General features: G+C 52.9%; 1 protein-coding gene across 2 annotated transcripts in view; it reads left to right on the top strand.

Moving 5' to 3' along the window:
- Positions 1-17,306, top strand: part of SLC5A9 (solute carrier family 5 member 9) — a 20,846-nt gene extending 3,540 nt beyond the window's left edge. Inside the window, exons 5-14 of one of the 2 annotated variants that reach the window (XM_045857265.1) lie at positions 716-821; positions 1,695-1,775; positions 2,096-2,301; positions 2,486-2,621; positions 3,248-3,355; positions 5,481-5,631; positions 7,633-7,801; positions 8,714-8,929; positions 10,146-10,305; positions 15,693-17,306. In XM_045857265.1, coding sequence (XP_045713221.1) covers positions 716-821; positions 1,695-1,775; positions 2,096-2,301; positions 2,486-2,621; positions 3,248-3,355; positions 5,481-5,631; positions 7,633-7,801; positions 8,714-8,929; positions 10,146-10,305; positions 15,693-15,901 — 1,542 coding nt within the window. In that variant the 3' untranslated portion in view covers positions 15,902-17,306. Of the gene's footprint in view, positions 1-715; positions 822-1,694; positions 1,776-2,095; positions 2,302-2,485; positions 2,622-3,247; positions 3,356-5,480; positions 5,632-7,632; positions 7,802-8,713; positions 8,930-10,145; positions 10,306-14,735; positions 14,874-15,692 lie in introns of those variants that run through there. The other variant, XM_045857267.1, reaches the window with a different exon arrangement.

Raw genomic sequence — 17,306 nt, 5'->3', positions numbered from 1 at the left:
ATGTGCCCAGAGGGGCAGCTCTGGGACTGAAACTAAACCTGGGGTCCTATGGCCAGTCCAGGTCCCCTGTCCTTTGCTGCATTGCAGCCCTGTGACAAGTCCATAAAATAGTTACTGGCAAGCAGGCACTGAGGGGAACTGGCTCACTCAGGTGCCAGGCCCAGGGCTAGGTACAATGATACTGCATCTTGTTCCACCAGTGCTTGTAAGCAGCCAAAGTCAGCTTAGGCAAAGGATGCGACCCCACCTCCTCTAATAAACCCAAACATGTGGGACATGCAGGAGCTGTGGTCACCTGCACCCGCCAGGGCAGCCCCGGGCCTGTCCAGCAGCTGAGTGGGCTCTGCTCTGTCAGGGAGCTGTTGGGGGCCCTCTGGGGCCCTTGTCTCCTCCCAAGTGGCCTCTTCTTCTCTGACACTAGCCCTCCGATTCACTTCCTCAGTCGTCCATGTCACCCCTCACCACACCCTCCTTGGCCAACGGGCTGTCCTGTCAGTGAGCCGGGTCTCCTCACTCTCGGTCTCCAAGTTGCGTGGGGTTCTCCTCTGCTTTGAAGTCTCACAGCAGCTCAACAAGATCAAGCCCATCCTCCTCAGGGCAGCACTTAAGGCTTGTTGTCATGTGACAAGGGCTGACAGCAGCGGGCACTGCTGAGCGGGGAGGGGACATGCCCTGGTGGCCACACTGGGTGACCCCCTGGTCCGGGTCTCTGCAGACTGACATCTTCTCTGGAGCCCTCTTCATCCAGATGGCCTTGGGCTGGAACCTCTACCTCTCCACAGTGATCTTGCTGGTGGTGACGGCTGTCTACACCATCGCAGGTAGGGCCAAGGGCAGGCCAGGTCTGGGTGCAGGCACCGGGAACGGAGGCCAGCGACAGGGAGAGGGAGAGAGGTGGAGAGAGGGAGAGGGAAGCTTCTGCCTGCGGAGACACAGAGGGAAGAGCTGGAGGAGAGGGACGTCCTGAGGGAGGGGCAGGGAGAAAACTGTCCTTCAGAGAGGACCAGAAAAAGGAAGAGCTGAGGGTGGAGACAGAGGATCAAAGGAAAACAGAGGAAAAGACTGAGAGACACAATGTAGCCGAGAAAGGGGGGACATGAAGGGCAGGAACAGGGGAAACAGAGCCAGCCAGAGAAAGACAAGGAAGGAGAGACCCTGAGAAACGCCTACTGTAACAGGAAGCAGGGTGGTGACGGGGGACCGCCATCTGGACCAGGGTCACTGTGGGCCACTTCAGACAAAGGCCACCAACCCGCCTTCCTCGGCCTTCTCCAGAGCACCCCACACAGGCCTGCGCATCCTGGGATGCGGGGCCAGGGCAGGCTTACTGGTGGCTCGGTCAGCCTGGACGGACGGGGGACTTAAGTGGGCATTCAGCTAGGGGCAGCAGGTGCTCCTGGTGGAGCTAACAGCTCACACAGGAACAGACTTGGGAAATGAAACAGCAAGTTAGGGCAGGGCAGCCGCAGGCAGAGGCTGCTGGGTGGAAAGGGCTGGGCCTGAGCACCTGACTGGGACCAGCCTCCACCCTGCAGGGGAGCATGCAGTGCAGGGAAAGGCAGGCGGGCAGAGTCCACCTGCTAAGAGGGCTCCATGTCTTCTCTGGTCCCCCCAGGGTGGCCACACGCAGGGCGGGCACCCAGAGAGGAAGCCCTGTCGGTGCTGACTGATGAGCCCTCTCCTTGGGTCCCCAGGGGGCCTCACGGCTGTGATCTACACAGACGCTCTGCAGACGGTCATCATGGTGGGGGGAGCCCTGGTCCTCATGTTTCTGGGTAAGGAGGAGAACTGCACACACCCCAGCTCTGCCCCTAAATCCCTCTCTCATCTGCCTTTGGCTGTCACCTCCGCAGTTTGGTCGGAACTTCCCAGGACACAGAGCCACACCCTGCTCCAGGCCAGGTGCCGCTTCTCTCTAGGCCAAACCAGGGAAGCCCCGCCTCCCTCCCGCATTTCCCAGTCCCACACCGGTTCCGAACCCAGGGACTCCACGCAGAACTGGGAGCTGGCGGGCCGGGGGGTGGGGGGGGGGCGGCACGTGACAGGCCCACTGGGGTCTGAGGGCTGTCTCACTCACTGCAGCCTCTCCCCGCAGGCTTCAAGGAGGTGGGCTGGTACCCAGGGCTGGAGCAGCGGTACAGACAGGCCATCCCTAACGTCACAGTCCCCAACACCACCTGCCACCTCCCCCGGCCCGATGCCTTCCACATGCTTCGGGACCCTGTGAGCGGGGACATCCCTTGGCCAGGCCTCATTTTCGGGCTCACGGTGCTGGCCACATGGTGCTGGTGCACGGACCAGGTAAGACCCCAGCCAGGCTTGGCCCCGCCCACCATGAGCTGGGCGCGGATTCTGCTTGCACAGAGGGCGGGGCCTGCTGTGGGACCACTGCAGGGGTGCAAGCAGCTACCTCCTCAGAGCCCACCTGTGACTGAGCCGGGCCTGGCCCGGCGCCAGCGCCTTGCCTCCACTGGTGCCTTTTCAGGTCATTGTGCAGAGGTCGCTCTCTGCCAAGAGTCTGTCCCACGCCAAGGGAGGCTCAGTGCTGGGGGGCTACCTGAAGATCCTGCCCATGTTCTTCATCGTCATGCCCGGCATGATCAGCCGCGCTCTGTACCCAGGTGAGAGCTGGCTCCCTCCTGGCAATGTTGGGATAGGGTATGCAGGGGTGGCGCAGCTTTTCACAAGACCATATAGTGGTATGTTAACCTCTGTGGGCCAAACAAATACATCTGAATGTCCTTTTAAAGTCCTGCTGTGGCCCTGACCAGGTAGTTCATTTGGTTTGAGTACTGTCCCCTTATGCCAAGGTTGTGGGTTGGATCAAGGTCAAGGCACATGCTAAAATCAACCAATGAATGCATCAGTAAGTAGACTGATGTTTCTCATTCTCTCCCTTCTTTTCTTTCTAAAATTAATAAATAGAAATAAAAAAGAACAAAATCTGACTTTCTCTTTATAAGGGAAAGAGCAGTTAAGGCATTTGTGATGCCTTCCAAGGATATCTGCCTTTCTCAGGATATAATGCCTAAAACTCAAACCAGGCTCTCAGCCAGGCCAGGTAGTATATGGCAGAGAAATGTTCCAGCGAGAGCTACACCATGTGCCCAGACAGAGTCTGGCCCGACTGCCCAGCCCTGCCAGAGTCAGCAGTGAGCACTCCCCTGTGGGGGCGGAAAGCAAATGCTGGGCCAACCCAAGAAGGCAGAGGACGGTTCAGCTCTAAGTGCCACCACTTCTTCTGCAGATGAGGTGGGCTGCGTGGACCCCGACATCTGCCAGAGAATCTGTGGGGCCCGCGTGGGCTGTTCCAACATCGCCTACCCCAAGCTGGTCATTGCTCTCATGCCCGTTGGTGAGTCCTGTGTCCCCCACACCCCCTGCCCCTCCTACCTCCCGGCCACCTCCAGTCCCACTGTCCAGGAAGGGCTGCATCAAAGACAGACATGGGGGAAGAGGGAATAAAAGCATTCTCTTCCCTACCCGTCCCAGTGTGCACGTGCATGCACACGCACACGCACACACTTTCACAGGCATGTATAAAGCACCGCTCTGTGCCCTGGCCCTGCTGCGCAGGATAGAGGGCAGGCCCTTGCACTCGGGCTCTGGGCTGACTCCAGGACTCAGGCCGGCAGAGGCCACCATACAAGGTGACCAGTGTGGGGACACAGGGGGTGCCGAGGGAGCCCTGAGGAGGCACCTGGCCCACTCTGGAGGAGTGTTGGGGATGGTTCCTCAGGGGACAGGACATGGAGCTGAGTCCTGAGGAGCATCTTCGGCAGACAAAGCTGGAGGGTGTGGGAAATGTCACCCAGGCAGCAGGGGCTGCCGGTGCTGAGGCCCAGGGCTGGGAAAGCATGAGTCTGAGCTGAAGGTGGCCCCGTGTGGGCTCACACACAGCAGGACTGAGGACAGCCATTGTGGAGAAGGGGTGGTGGTCACACCTTGTTCTGGAGGATCACCTTTACCTGAGGGCCATGGATGGGTGCTGGGGGTTTGAGGCCAGGGTGCATGATTGGGCTTGAGCTTTAGAAGGACCCATCTGCCTGGAGGGCTCAGCTCAGGGGCAGGCAGGCAGGTGAGTGACAAAAGATTGGCAGTGGTCGGGGGAGGAGCAGTGATGGTGGCTTGGACCAGGTCAGTGGCCTTAGAGACGGAGAAAAGAGGTTTAAAAGGTACTGATGAGGTGGAACCAACAGGACTCAATGACATTATATTTGAGGAATGAGAAAGACAGCAGGATCCAAAGAGATCTCTGGGTCTTGGGTTTAGGAAGCTATTGAATTTGAGCATAGAAAGAAAGGCAGGTTTATGAAGGGAAGTTGATGACTTGAGTTGACCCCCCCACACCCCCTCCTGCCTCAGTAGAATAGGAAATGAATCAAAGTAACAGTGGAGGTGGAGGAGGGGAGGCCCAGCTATGACAGAGCAGCCACAGAGGGAGGTGGGGAGGGCAGCTGAGGAGAGGTCTAGGGTACCTCTGAGGACACCGGTATAGAGACTAGAAAGACATTATTAACCAAACAAAGGACAGGGAAGGCCCTGGAGGAAGATGCTGGCCTGGGCTGGTGACACCTTGAGCCTTCCAAGGAGACATGCAGGAGGTGGTTAAATATGTGGACAGGGGCCCTGGCCAGTCACTCAGTGGTTAGAACATTGTCCCCACAGGCCAAGGGTGCGGGTCAATCTTCAGTCAGGGCATGGGCAAGAATTGACCAATAAATGCACAAATAGTGGAACAACAAATCAGGGCTTCTCTCTCCTTCTAAAATCAATAAATAACTTTAAAATTACAGAACAGATTTGGACTAGAGGTGGGAAAAGGATAGAGGTGGGACCGGTGGGGAGTCCTCCCCTCCCCCTCCAGGGCGAGCAGACACTCTGTAGAGGCTTGGTCATTGGAGTCAGAGACTTCAGGGATGAGTGGGGCTCGTCCTCTCTTGCTACAGGAGGAAAAATTGTCCCCCAAAGGAAGGGCTCAGTTCAAAGATCACACAGCTGGTTACGTACTTGCAGAACCAGGAAACAAATCTGGGCTTTCTGCTCTCCAGACCAGGGTTTTGCCCGGCAGGAATATCAGTGAAAAAAGGAACACAGTTAAAACAATTATTAACAATCACCCTCCCCCTACCAGTGACCCACTAGCCAAGTGTCTACAAGCTCTGAAACCCAGACTGAGGTGTCAGGGCTGCAGAGAACCTTAAAGATCAACTAGTCTCACAGCACTGAATGGTGTACCTTAGGCTCAGGGAGGGCAGAAGGCTCACCCAGGGCCACCAAGCAAGGAAGACAGAGTACGGTCAGGACTGAGCGGCCAGTCCAGTGTTCCTTACCTGCGTGGGTTGCGAACCTCACCCATCACCTTCCCCATCCCAGTTCCACCCCAGACTCACTACCCTACTGGGTGCTGCAACCTCCGTGGTCCCTGGCAGAGCCTAAATGGCCAGCCAGTTGTCCATGGAGACGTCGTCTCTCCCCAGGTCTGCGGGGTCTGATGATCGCCGTGATCATGGCCGCCCTCATGAGCTCGCTCACCTCCATCTTCAACAGCAGCAGCACCCTGTTTGCCATCGACGTGTGGCAGCGCTTCCGCAGGAAGGCAACGGAGCAGGAGCTGATGGTGGTGGGCAGGTGTGTTAGCCCACCCTCCTCGGGGCCACCTTCCTGTAGGCAGACCCCTCTCCCCCTCCCTTCTGCCTGGGTTGCCCTGGGGAGAGGTGGCCGGGTCTGGGCCTCTGCCTGGCCAGCAGAGCTCCTGGTTCTAGCACCACTGTCCTATAAGACCTCAGGTAAGTATCCCCCTGCCATCTACACCCCCACCCCTACCCACCACCCCTCTGCAGCTCTGCACCACTCCTCCTGCTCCAGAAAAGGAGAAAAAAAATCTCTTCCCCACCTGTTCTGCCTCCTCTTGAAATTGATCGAAGGGGTAAATGAGAACATCTGACAAAGCACCAAAACAATGAAAAGTGAACCATGTCAGTGGGTGGAAGTTAGCAACTCACATGCCCCATGGTCTTTCAGACCAGCTGTTACCCTGGGGGTAACAGAAGTGCTATTAACGGACTCCATCCCTCTCACTCTGAGGTCCTCCTGGCATCACACCTTTGTGCTGGGGACACCCTGCCTTGAGGGTATGCAGGGTTTGATGAGAAGGGCAGAAGCACAGGTGACAGTGAGGGACGTGCACTGGCAAAGATGTTTATTGGGAGTTTGTCTCCAAAGGATGCAGAGTCTCAAACACCAGGCTAAAGAATTTGAACTTTACCTCGTAGGTGCTGGTTTTATGCTCTTCAGAGTATAAGTGGGTGGCTAATTGTTCTTTTTCTCCCTGAGGCTGGCATGTTTGTAGTTTTCATAGGCTTACAGGCCTTTTCTGAAATCTTTGCTTCATAATTTAAGGCTCTATAACTCAGGTTTCTGGACTAATGTGTCCATTCTCCCCTTTGGATACCTTGTACTTGAGTTTAGATAACTTGCTTTTTCCCATCTCCCTGCCTCTGCATGCACTGTCGCTCCCCCCACAGTGCCTTCTGCCCACGGCAGCCCAGTAGACCCACTGCCTGCTCATAGGGGCACCCAGCCCTACACACAGGGACTGGAAGGATCGGTACTCGGGACAGAGTGTGCAAAGAGGCGAGGCTAAGTGAGAGGGAGGCCACTTGGGCAGCTGCTGCTTTCGTGGGGCCTGAGAGAAAATGGGAGGGAGAGGAAAGGAGAGGCTGGTGTGCCAGGGCATTTCTAAAAGACATTTAGAAATCCTGTGACATTTGCACACTGAACTGCCAGCCAGCGGTGTCCAACCTTTTGGTGTCTCTGGAACACATTGGAAGAAGAAAGGTTGCCTTGGGCCACACATTAAATACATTGCAACATGTAATCATGCACCCCCCCAAAAAATCTCATAATGTGTTAAGTAAATTTACGATTTTGTGTTGGGCTGCATGAGACCCTGGGTTGCAGGTTGAACACCCCTGTACAAGTGGGGTTTTGGTGCCATCTGCTGACCAAAAGCATTATTGCATCCAGCACCTGCAAAAAAGTTTTTCATCATCCTGATCGCACACCTGCAAAATCATACATAGAAAGCGTTTTGGGGACCTGGGCCTGAGCCAGAATCGTTGAGGGGGAGTCAGGATGTGAGGGTGCAGTCTCTTCTCTGAGCTAAATGACAATGTAAGGGAGAGAGGCTTAGAGCGGAGAAGCCTAGAGAAGGGAGAGTGCCTGGAGCCCGGAGCCATGGTGGAGAAGGGGGCTGCCTTGTACCGAGTTTGGGTGAGAAAGAGGAAGAAAGGCATCCCAAGCAAAGACCAGAGGCCACCTGCCTGGGTGGGTGGTGGGGCGAGAGGTATGGGTTCCCTTCTGGAGGCAGGTGGGCTATATGACCTCAAAGGCATCTGATTCAAAGATCCTTGGTCTCTTAGATTCTGGAGTTCTGGGATTTTAAGAGTTTAAAATTCTGGATTTTAGCACTTGGGATTCCAGTCCTGACATTCTCTGACTCAGGGCCATGCATCTACTCCCTCTCCCCTGTTCCCAAGCATCCCCTGCACCCCACCCCATGCCCTGCCACCCCACCCCATGCCCTGCCACTCTGAGCATACCTCATGGCACCCTGTGCCCTCCTGGCAGAGTGTTTGTGGTGTTCCTGGTCGTCATCAGCATCCTCTGGATCCCCATCATCCAGAGCTCCAACAGCGGCCAGCTCTTCGACTATATCCAGTCTGTCACCAGCTACCTGGCCCCGCCTATCACTGCCCTGTTCCTGCTGGCCATCTTCTGCAAGAGGGTCACAGAGCCTGTGAGTACAGCAGGTCACCACAGGGTCAGGAGAACGGGTCTGGCCATAACCTGGTCTCTCTCCCTGACCCTGACAAGCCAACTGCCCCCTCCCTACCCATAGCATCAGGTCTAGAGTCATTCACCTGCTCAACAGACATCCATCCGCCTTATTGTGAAGGTGTGGGGTGTGTGGTTTACAAGGTCCACACAGGCCGGCCATCACGGGGCCAGCGCCTGCTGTTTGTGGAGGTCCACTCTCCCTGCCAGTGATGACGGTCACAGCAAAACTCCACTGAACTCTGGACGTTTCTGCTCATTGCAGAAGTTTTGAAATTGGGACTAGCATCTCAATTTAAAAAACTCCAAGTCATCTGACTCTTACATATAGGGAACAGGCATAGTTGGGGTTGAACAGGGCTATAAAGAAGGCATGAAAGGTGCCAGAGCTTTTCATTTGTTAAAAAAGACAGAAGACAAGAAAAATAAAAGTAGCAAAAGGGAGATGTCTACACTGATTTATGATTTATCATAACAGGAAGTGGGGAACGGGGATCCTGGCACTTATACAAGATCATATTCCATTCCAGTTGAATATTAAACTCCTCTACTTAGTACTTATGAATTTCTCCCATCAGGGCACCCGAGGAAAGTGTGGCTCAGCGAGGTTAGGTCCCTGCGTCAGTTACTCTGGAACGGAGCCAGGGTCCGAACCCCGGTCTGTCTGACTCTGGAGCCCGTGTCATGTCCAGTACCCTGCTCTGCCTGCCTTTACGTCAAGACAAAACCTCAGCATTAATCGGGAATTCACTCCGATGGATGTGCAAACACTGTAACCAGCCAGGGGAGAGAGGTTTGAAGGCAGAGTGACTTTTAGCTTCCCAGGGTCTCCCACCTGGATCTCTCCCCCACCTGTTCTGTCCTCTCTCCACAGGGAGCCTTCTGGGGGCTCATGTTCGGCCTGGTGGTGGGGCTTGTGCGCATGATCTTGGAGTTCTGCTACCCCGCCCCAGCCTGTGGGGAGGTGGACCAGAGGCCAGCCGTGCTCAAGGACTTCCACTACCTCTACTTTGCCCTCGTCCTCTGCGGGCTCACTGCCATCGTCATCGTCACTGTCAGCCTCTGTACAACCCCCGTCCCTGAGGAAAAGGCAAGTGGACTGCTCAGGCCAAGGGGCCCCCAGGCTGCCCCCTCCTCCCAGGCCTGGAATCCCACCACCGAGTTCTGCTCCACTGAGTTATGGTCCCGCCTGTGGCCACACAGATGTCCCAGGGAGGGGGCCTCATTGGGTTATTAATTCCCAACCGAAGAGTAATTCATTCCATTAGAAAATAACTCAGTGAGCACCTACTATGTGCCGGGGTTACAGAGATGAGGCTTAGCGGGGCCAGCACAGCTGGGTGCCCCATGGACAGTGTCTCAGGAGAGGGGCCAGCCCTGCCCTGCTGTGCACATTTGTGGGAGGTCAGTGTCAGGGCAGCGGTTCCTGGTTGAACATGTAACGGAGAGCTGCCTGGCCAGGAGGGCAGCCTCATTGGAAAGGAGCTCAGGTCCTCGCAGTCGGGCCCCACTGATGTCAGCCAGAGAACCTGCCACGTTCTCCTCTCCTGAGCCACCACAAAGGGAGTGGCAGGAAAGCCACAGGGCCGTCCAGGTACACAGGTGTGCTTCTCCTCACCTGGACGTCTGCACCTGGAGGCCCTACAGACTCTTCAAACTCATCATTGTGTGTGTGTCTGAGCCATTTCTTTCTCTCTCTCACACACACACACGCACACACTCATGCACACACACAAATTCATTCCTGCTCCTGACCACTCTCTCTGGGGCAGGGGGCACCACTAACTGCCTGATGGTCCAAGGCAGGAGCCTGAGACCACATTACCACTTCCATCTCCCTTGCCCAGCTCACTCCGACAGTCCCCATGGCCTGGAGGCCTTACTCCTTAACATTCCACAATGACTGCTCCCTCTGCCGCCCCAGGCGCGCTTTATTTCTTGCTTCACTTTTGCAACAGCCTCCCAGCTGGGTCCCTTCAATTCACTCTGAGGGATCTTTCTAAATCCCAAGACTTAGCTTTTCTTCCCAGTTCCCAAAGTCTGTAGTGACTCTCCATTGCATTGTTTTTATGAGAGATATCAGATCCTCAGTCTGACCATGGAAGCCCTTTGTCATGGTGCCTGCCTCCCTGATGGCTTCTTTTCTCCCCATCTGTGAGCTCGTGAGGTCAGGGGCCGTCCTGCCTCGATGTGTTTTCCAGTCTCGGCATGCCCTCACGCCTCCCACAATGGGCCCTCTGTCTCTACAGCACGACTTCCCTCCAGAGGTAACTGAGCAAGACAGCGTTTGTTTTCTTTCCCTCCAGCTCTCTCGCCTGACGTGGTGGACACGGAACCATCCAGCTGAGCTAGAGAAGGAAGCCCATGAGGACACACCAGGGAAAGTGGAGATCCCACCTGGGGAGCCCCCTGCAGGAGGCAGAGAGGCAGACCACTGCAGCCAGGGCCCGGAGCAGCAGCCTGGAGGTAGGCTGAGGGTGTGCTGGGGGTGCGCACCCCGGGGGACTGATGGGGACAGACACTGGGCCCTAGGTCCCCAAAGACCCCATTTGGGGATCATTGGGAATGGAGTCTCTATAGGAGTCCAAAGATATCCTTCCTCCCTTCCCATGTGGCTATGAACTATTTGAGGAATAAGACAAACAATAAGGCTGAGGGGAGTCAAAATATTGCCCTCATTACTGGTAAAATGTAGGTGGAAAGATGTGGTTTAGATCCATGGGGAGGTACAGTTCCTAATCCTGAACTCCAGCATTAGTCGGAGGGAACCACAGTCGCCTCCCCTGTGAGCACTGCACTGCCAAGGAGGAGGAGGAGGGGGCAGGGAGGGACTGAGCCAAGCATGCCCTCTTCATCCTCCTCAGATCTACAATAGGGAAGTCCCCTCACCTCTCCTGGGTTGAATGAACCTAAGGACAGAAAATCACAGGGTGATACACTAATTGAGCTCCATCCACATGCAAGGAAACATCAGCTGTGGCGAAGAAACAGCCCCCCACCCACACATGCATTTTATTATTTATTCCCCACTGGGCTTAATTACCTGCCTAGAGTCACACAAAAGCCAGGCCATCCTTCCCAGAAAGAGAGCAGGTGTGTCCATACGGTGCTGTCTGTGTTCATGAGGTTCCTCCAGAGCTACCACCCTTCCCAGGGGTACCCCCCAGGGCTGCTCAGGGGCTATATGAATGTTGCCTCTGGAGGTTCTCAAATGCGTTAGAGTATGAATTAAATGTACTCCAAGACCACACAGTATCTAAAGTTGACATAGACATGATGTAGCTGTTTTAGATGTAATGCACTTATAACCTCCCTCTATGTGATTAAATAATAATGTTAAGATATTCGGATTTCATAACATCATAGAGAATTCCCAAAGTATGAAATTCCCAAGGAAAGATTGATGTTAAAAATGGTAAATCAATTTGCAATTTAATGCCCCAAATCAATTTCTCTTGCCCTTGTGAGTTAAAACTTTAGTGAAATGTAAGTCCTAAGTTTACTTCCTGCCTCTGGCAGAAGGAGCCCCAGTGCCCAGGTGGAGCTGGGGTGCCTTCAGATACTGCCCCCTCCCATTGGGTTGGACAGAGCTCCATCAGGGCCTCAGAAAGTGTCTTCGTTCCATCTCTGTCATCTGGTGGGCTAAACCCCTAATACTCCAGCAGATTTAAACCTTAGATAAGGTTATCCAGGCACTGGTTATTGGACCCCACAGCTGGCAGCTGCACCACTCAGCTCCACGTCTTTGCCAGGTGCTGGGAGCCCGGTGCTTCCCCCAGGGCTGAGATGCCTCCTACCTTTCTTGAGCCTTTCTCCTTTGCTTTGGGTTCTGACTCCAGAGAAACAACCACTGGCCCAGAGGTAATGACACCATAAACTCTAGAATATGAGCTCCACCAATATCTAAGACTCCAAGCTTCTTGACCTGTTTGCACAGGGAAAAGCCAGTGGTCCACTATATACATGAAATTCATAATGGGGAATATAATCTTTTATAAAGTCCCAGGGCCCACTTCAGAAAGCACCAACAGGACTTCTGATCAAGGTGGAGGCGTAGGTACACTTTGCCTCTTCTCATAAGCAAAAGAAGGACAACAACAAATTTAAAAACAAAAAATAACCAGAACTGCCTGAAAGTCGAACTGTATGGAAGTCCAAGAACCAAGGAGTTAAAGATGAAACATTCATCCGGACCAGTAGGAGGGGCAGGGAGGGGACGCTGGGATGGTGAGGACTCATAGCAAGGCAGCAGCTGGCAGAGCAGGTGGTCCCACATTTGTGTTCAGGTAAGCCAGGAGGAACAACTGAGGAGCAACACAGACTGCACTGCAACTCAGGTTTCCAGTGTGGGGAAATGAAGCCTCAAAACCTCCAACACTAAAAACCTGTGGGGGTTGAGGTGGCAGGAGAAACTCCCAGCCTCACAGTAGAGTTCACTGGAGAGACCCACAGTATCCTAAAATGTGCACAAAACCACCCACCTGGCAATCAGCAACAGAAGGGCCCAATTTGTTTGTGGGTAGTGGAGGAAGTGACTGAAAGCTGACCAAGAGCTGAGCAAGTGGCATTGTTCCCTCTTAGACTCCTCCCCCACACAGGCACCATAGCACAACAACCTGGGTTGCAGTACTCTGGCAAATACCTAAGGCTCCGCCCCTTACTACATAACAGGTGTGCCAAGACAAAGAAATATGGCCCAAATGAAAGAAAAAATCAAAGCTCCAGAAAAAATACAACTAAGTGATGAAAAGATAGCCTACCTATCAGATGCAGGGTTCAAAACACTGTAATCAGGATGATTACAGAAATGGTTGAGTACAGTCACAAAATAGAAGAAAAAGTAAAGGCTATGAAAAGTGAAATAAAGGAAAATGTACAGGGAACCAACAGTGAAGGGAAGGAAACCGGAACTCAACTCAACAGTTTGGACCAGAAGGAAGAAATAAACATTCAACCAGAACAGAATGAAGAAACAAGAATTTTTTTAAAATGAGGAGAGGCTTAGGAACCTCTGGAAAAACTTTAAACATTCCAACTTCCAAATCATAGTGGTGTTAGCAGGAGAAGAAGAAGAGCAAGAAACTGAAAACTTATTTGAAAAAATAATTAGAGAAAACTTCCCCAATGTGGCAAAGGAAATAGACTTCCATGAAGTCCAGGAAGCTCAGAGTCTCAAAAACACTGGACCCAAAACAAGGAAGCACACACCAAGGCACATTCATAATTACATTACCCAAGATTAAAGATATGGAGAGAATCTTAAAAGCAGCAAGAGAAAAGGAGAGAGTTACTTACAAAGGAGTGCCAATAAGACTATCAGCTGATATCTCAAAAGAAACCTTACAGGCAAGAAGGGGCTGGAAAGAAGTATTCAAAGTGATGAAAGGCAAGGACCTACAACCAAGATGACTCTATCCAGCAAAGCTATCATTTAGAATGGAAAGGCAGAAAAAGTGCTTCTCAGATAAGGTCAGGTTAAAGGAGTTCATCATCACCCAGCCATTATTATATGGAATGTTAAAGGGATTTATCAAAGAAAAGAATCTAAAAAAAAATAAAAACAAAAATAAAACCGAACTAAGTGAACAACTAGAACAGGAACAGATTCACAGAAACAGAGATCACATGGGGGGTTATCAGCAGGGAGTGAGAGGGGGAGAATGGGGAAAAAAGTAGAGGGAATAAGCAGCATAAATGGTAGATACAAAACAGACAGGGGGAGGTTAAGAATAGTATGGGAAATGGAGAAGCCAAAGAGCTAATATGTACAACCCATGGACATGAACTAAGGTGGGGGAATGATGGTGGGAGGTGGGGTACAGGATGGAGGGGAATAAAGTGGAGAAAAAATGGGACAACTGTAATAGCACAATCAATAAAATATATTTTTTAAGAAAAGAAAGCACCAACGAAGCTCAAAGTCACCAGCCTTAGTCTAATCAGTTGCCCTAATTTTGCTTTGCAAAATGTAACTCCTTACTTCTTGTTTGAACTTTGTGGTCCATGTACCAGATGCTGGGGCTCAAAACTGCTTTTCACCCCATGATAGCAAGGACCTGGTCCTGGTCCCTGTAAAAACTTACAGGGTGGAAGAAGCAATCTGAGAGCAATCTGCAGGTCTTTGCAGGTGAGGCAGCTACTGAGGGAGAGGAAAGAGCAAGGGAAGAAGCTGCAAAGACAGCTCCCAACCTGAAGCAGGGAGGGCACGGCTTATACTCTCCGCGGCCAAGCCTCAGGACCAGACAGACTTACAGGGTCATGGCTGTCCTTCCTGGTGGCCCCCATGTCAAGGGCAGAGCCTGTCTCTGGAGAATCTAGGAAATGACTTTCCCTGTGGGTGGCTTGTGCCCAAAAGGGACATAGGAGACACTGAGTCAGCCAAGTTCAATGAGGGAAATCCCTCCCAACCACGAGGAGACGGAAAGGGCAGGGAGAGTACTATAATATGCAAGAGCCCCTTTCCTGCCAAGGGCAACACCGGGAATGGGGCAGAAGCACCTGTCTCTCAAAAGGCGGCAGGTGGATGAAGCCTCATTTGTGCTGTACTCAGTTAAAAAGCAAAATGACAGTGTGCTTTTGAGTACTGCAAAAAGGAAGTTCACAATGAATTTAAGGACATCAGAGCAGATCTGAAAGAAGTATATACATCCCAAGCTGTAGACAGGTTTAGGTTCATTGATACACCCCAGGCTGTCCATAGGTTTAGGTTTATTGAGTCATTGCTCATTAATAACTGCCAAAGTGACTCAGAAGAGAGAGCTGGGACCGCTTGCGGGAAGATAAAGCTTTGTGCAGTCGAAGACCTGAAGTCATCTTACTGCTCTTCAAGCAGGTCTGTGGCTCTGGGACTTTTGGAAGTTGCTTCCTCTCTCTGAACCTTTCCCTCCTCTGCACAGTGGAGAAGCCAGACCAGGGGCACCCCGGTGTCTGCATCCCTGAGACCAGACAGGTGTCTGCATCCCTGAGACCGGACAGTCGCACTGAACTCACCAAGTGCCAAGTCCCAAAGCCATTAAGATAATGAAGCATTTCCAATGGGCTGTATGCAACTTCAGTGAAAGGACTTTTACTGGCATTTTATTTTAATATACTACTAATAGTAAAAAAAAAAAAAACTTTACAAGTATTTACTTTATTTGTTCTTTTAAACTTAGTCTTTAATGAATTGTACTCCTTTTTAACCTCAGGGTGAGCCCCTTCTCCACTCTGGGGACCTGTGTCTGCACTGCAGTCTCGTGCACCTCACTGCTCCAGCGCTGTACCTTGGTAGAGTGCTGTCAAATTTGTGTTCTCATTTGATGAACAAACCACCTGCAGACAGGACATACTCCATTAACGTATTTGGGAGGGAAAGACCCCACAGCTCAGAGAGGTTGCGTGATTTGCATATGGCCTCAGTCAGGCACTGACTTGGCCAGAGGGCGGAGCTGACCCTGGAATGCAGCTTCCAGCCCAATGCCCTTCCCATAGCAGAGATCACATCAGTCTGCCTGGCCCAGCTGCTGCCTCCCTCCTGGGTGGGCTAGTGTTCCCCACTGCGTCCTCACGGGGGCATGTGATCTGAATTGGGTTGAACAGCATTATACACACCTCCTCACCTGCACCATGGAGAAGCGTCTGCTCCATGGCTGTTTGGAGGCTGCGGCTGGGGTCAGAGCTCAGAGTAGAGGCCCAGCTCAGCACCCAGTCTGTGGCTAAGTTGATTGTCCCACATCCCCCCTCTCCGTGCACTTCCTCCCTGTTTGGTTTCTCACCATCTCTCTCCCTTTCCGGCTCCCTCATCACTCTCCTTTCTGACTTTGCCTTGCCCCTCCCCTCCTACTTCCCTCCTCCTTCTGGCTTTTGTCTCTCAGCCCCACGCAGATCCTGGGGAAAGCTGCTCTGGGGCTGGTTGTGTGGGCTCTCCGGGGCCCCGCAGCGAGCCCTGAGCCCAGCAGAGAAGGCCGCACTAGAGCAGAAGCTGACCAGCATTGAGGAGGAGCCACTCTGGAGAAGTGTCTGCAACGTCAATGCTGTCCTCCTGCTGGCCATCAATGTCTTCCTCTGGGGCTATTTCGCATGACTCCGCAGACCCAGCTTCAGCTGAGACAGAGGAAACACAGCCCCAGCCTGGCCAGCCACAGACACTGGCTTTCCTTTCACCTTGCTGTCCGAACTGGAGACCCCAGAGGCTGAGGCTGCAAGAGTGCCTGCAGAGCCCCTCATCCAGCCTGTGCCCTTGACTGGTGGTGAAACAGAGGCCCAGAGAGAGCGCTGGGCCTGCCCAGGACCACATAGCAGGATTCACACTGGCCTCCTGACTCCAGCTCTCCTCCCATTACATTGCCTTAAAGTCCTACCTCAAAAATGCTGTTTTCACCTTCTTGGTGAGTTTGCTCAGGAGCATTTACTCAATGTGTGTCTTGAAATTAAAAAGTGGATGATACAAGCAAAGGAATAGCAGGCAAGTTGTAGAAATCCACATGCATCTTTGCTCACCCATACCCCTCCCTTCTCCCCCTTTTGCCCTCGCTCTACATCCCTCATTCCCAATCCCTGTCAACTGTTTTTAGCAGGCATCTACTTGAAGGACTTCAAGCTCCAGTTGGTGGCTCCACACTGTGACTGTCACACCCAAAGGGGGGGGGGAGTTAGCACGGTGACAGATTGTTTGGGGCAGGGAACACAGGGATAAAGGACTCTCCTTGGCACCACTCAAATCTGTCTCTTCTTTCTCTGACATCCAAACACGAGCCAATCTCCATGGCCTTGAGGAGCTGGGAGTCCAGCTGGACAGACGGGACTTGTTGAAAACAGGAGGGACTGATCCAGGCTGCTCTGCTTCGAGTAAGCCCTGCAGAAGGTCTGCACAGGCCACCGAGGAGCCGCTGCAGCTGGGCCTGTGCCCCGCCCTCTGCCTTTGCCTGCAGGGAGCTCCTGCCCTGGAAAACACCACGCCCCTGCTTAGCCACCCCTCCTCCAAGAAGCTGCCTGATGCCCCAAACTGGGTCAAGGTCCCACTCCTGCTCCTACACCCTCTGGACTTGCTTCTGTGGCAGCTCCGATCACTGTACTGTGATGTTTATCTCCTGGCTAGACTGAGTCCTCCAAGGGGCAGGAATCAAGGCCCAAGTGACTTTGTACCCAGAGAGGAGCAGGTGCCTGATAAATGTTGAATTAGCAATTCTCCAAGGCCACATAGGCTGTGCTCTGTGGCTGGCTGGGTTGCGACTTGGGGAGCCTGCTGGTGGGGAGGACTGTCCTTCAGCTGGAGTTCACACACTGAGTCTCAGGTGGCTGGAGGGGAACCACCGTCCCACCCACCCTCTGGCCTGACGCAGATGAGGTGTCCCTTCCTTTATCTAGCTCCCTGTCTGGGCCACCCCTGGTCTTGCCAGATCCACTATAATGCTGCCCTCGATCACCATTTATACTAATCAATCATCACAATTAAATACAAATAAAATTCTAGTTCTCTGAGGTTTCAA

Source organism: Phyllostomus hastatus, unplaced genomic scaffold (assembly GCF_019186645.2).
Source record: "Phyllostomus hastatus isolate PE091 unplaced genomic scaffold, TTU_PhHast_1.1 phas_contig_147, whole genome shotgun sequence".
Taxonomy (NCBI): Eukaryota; Metazoa; Chordata; class Mammalia; order Chiroptera; family Phyllostomidae; genus Phyllostomus; species Phyllostomus hastatus.
The sequence above is the reverse complement of the archived record's forward strand: the minus strand, read 5'-3'. Positions and strand labels throughout refer to the sequence as shown.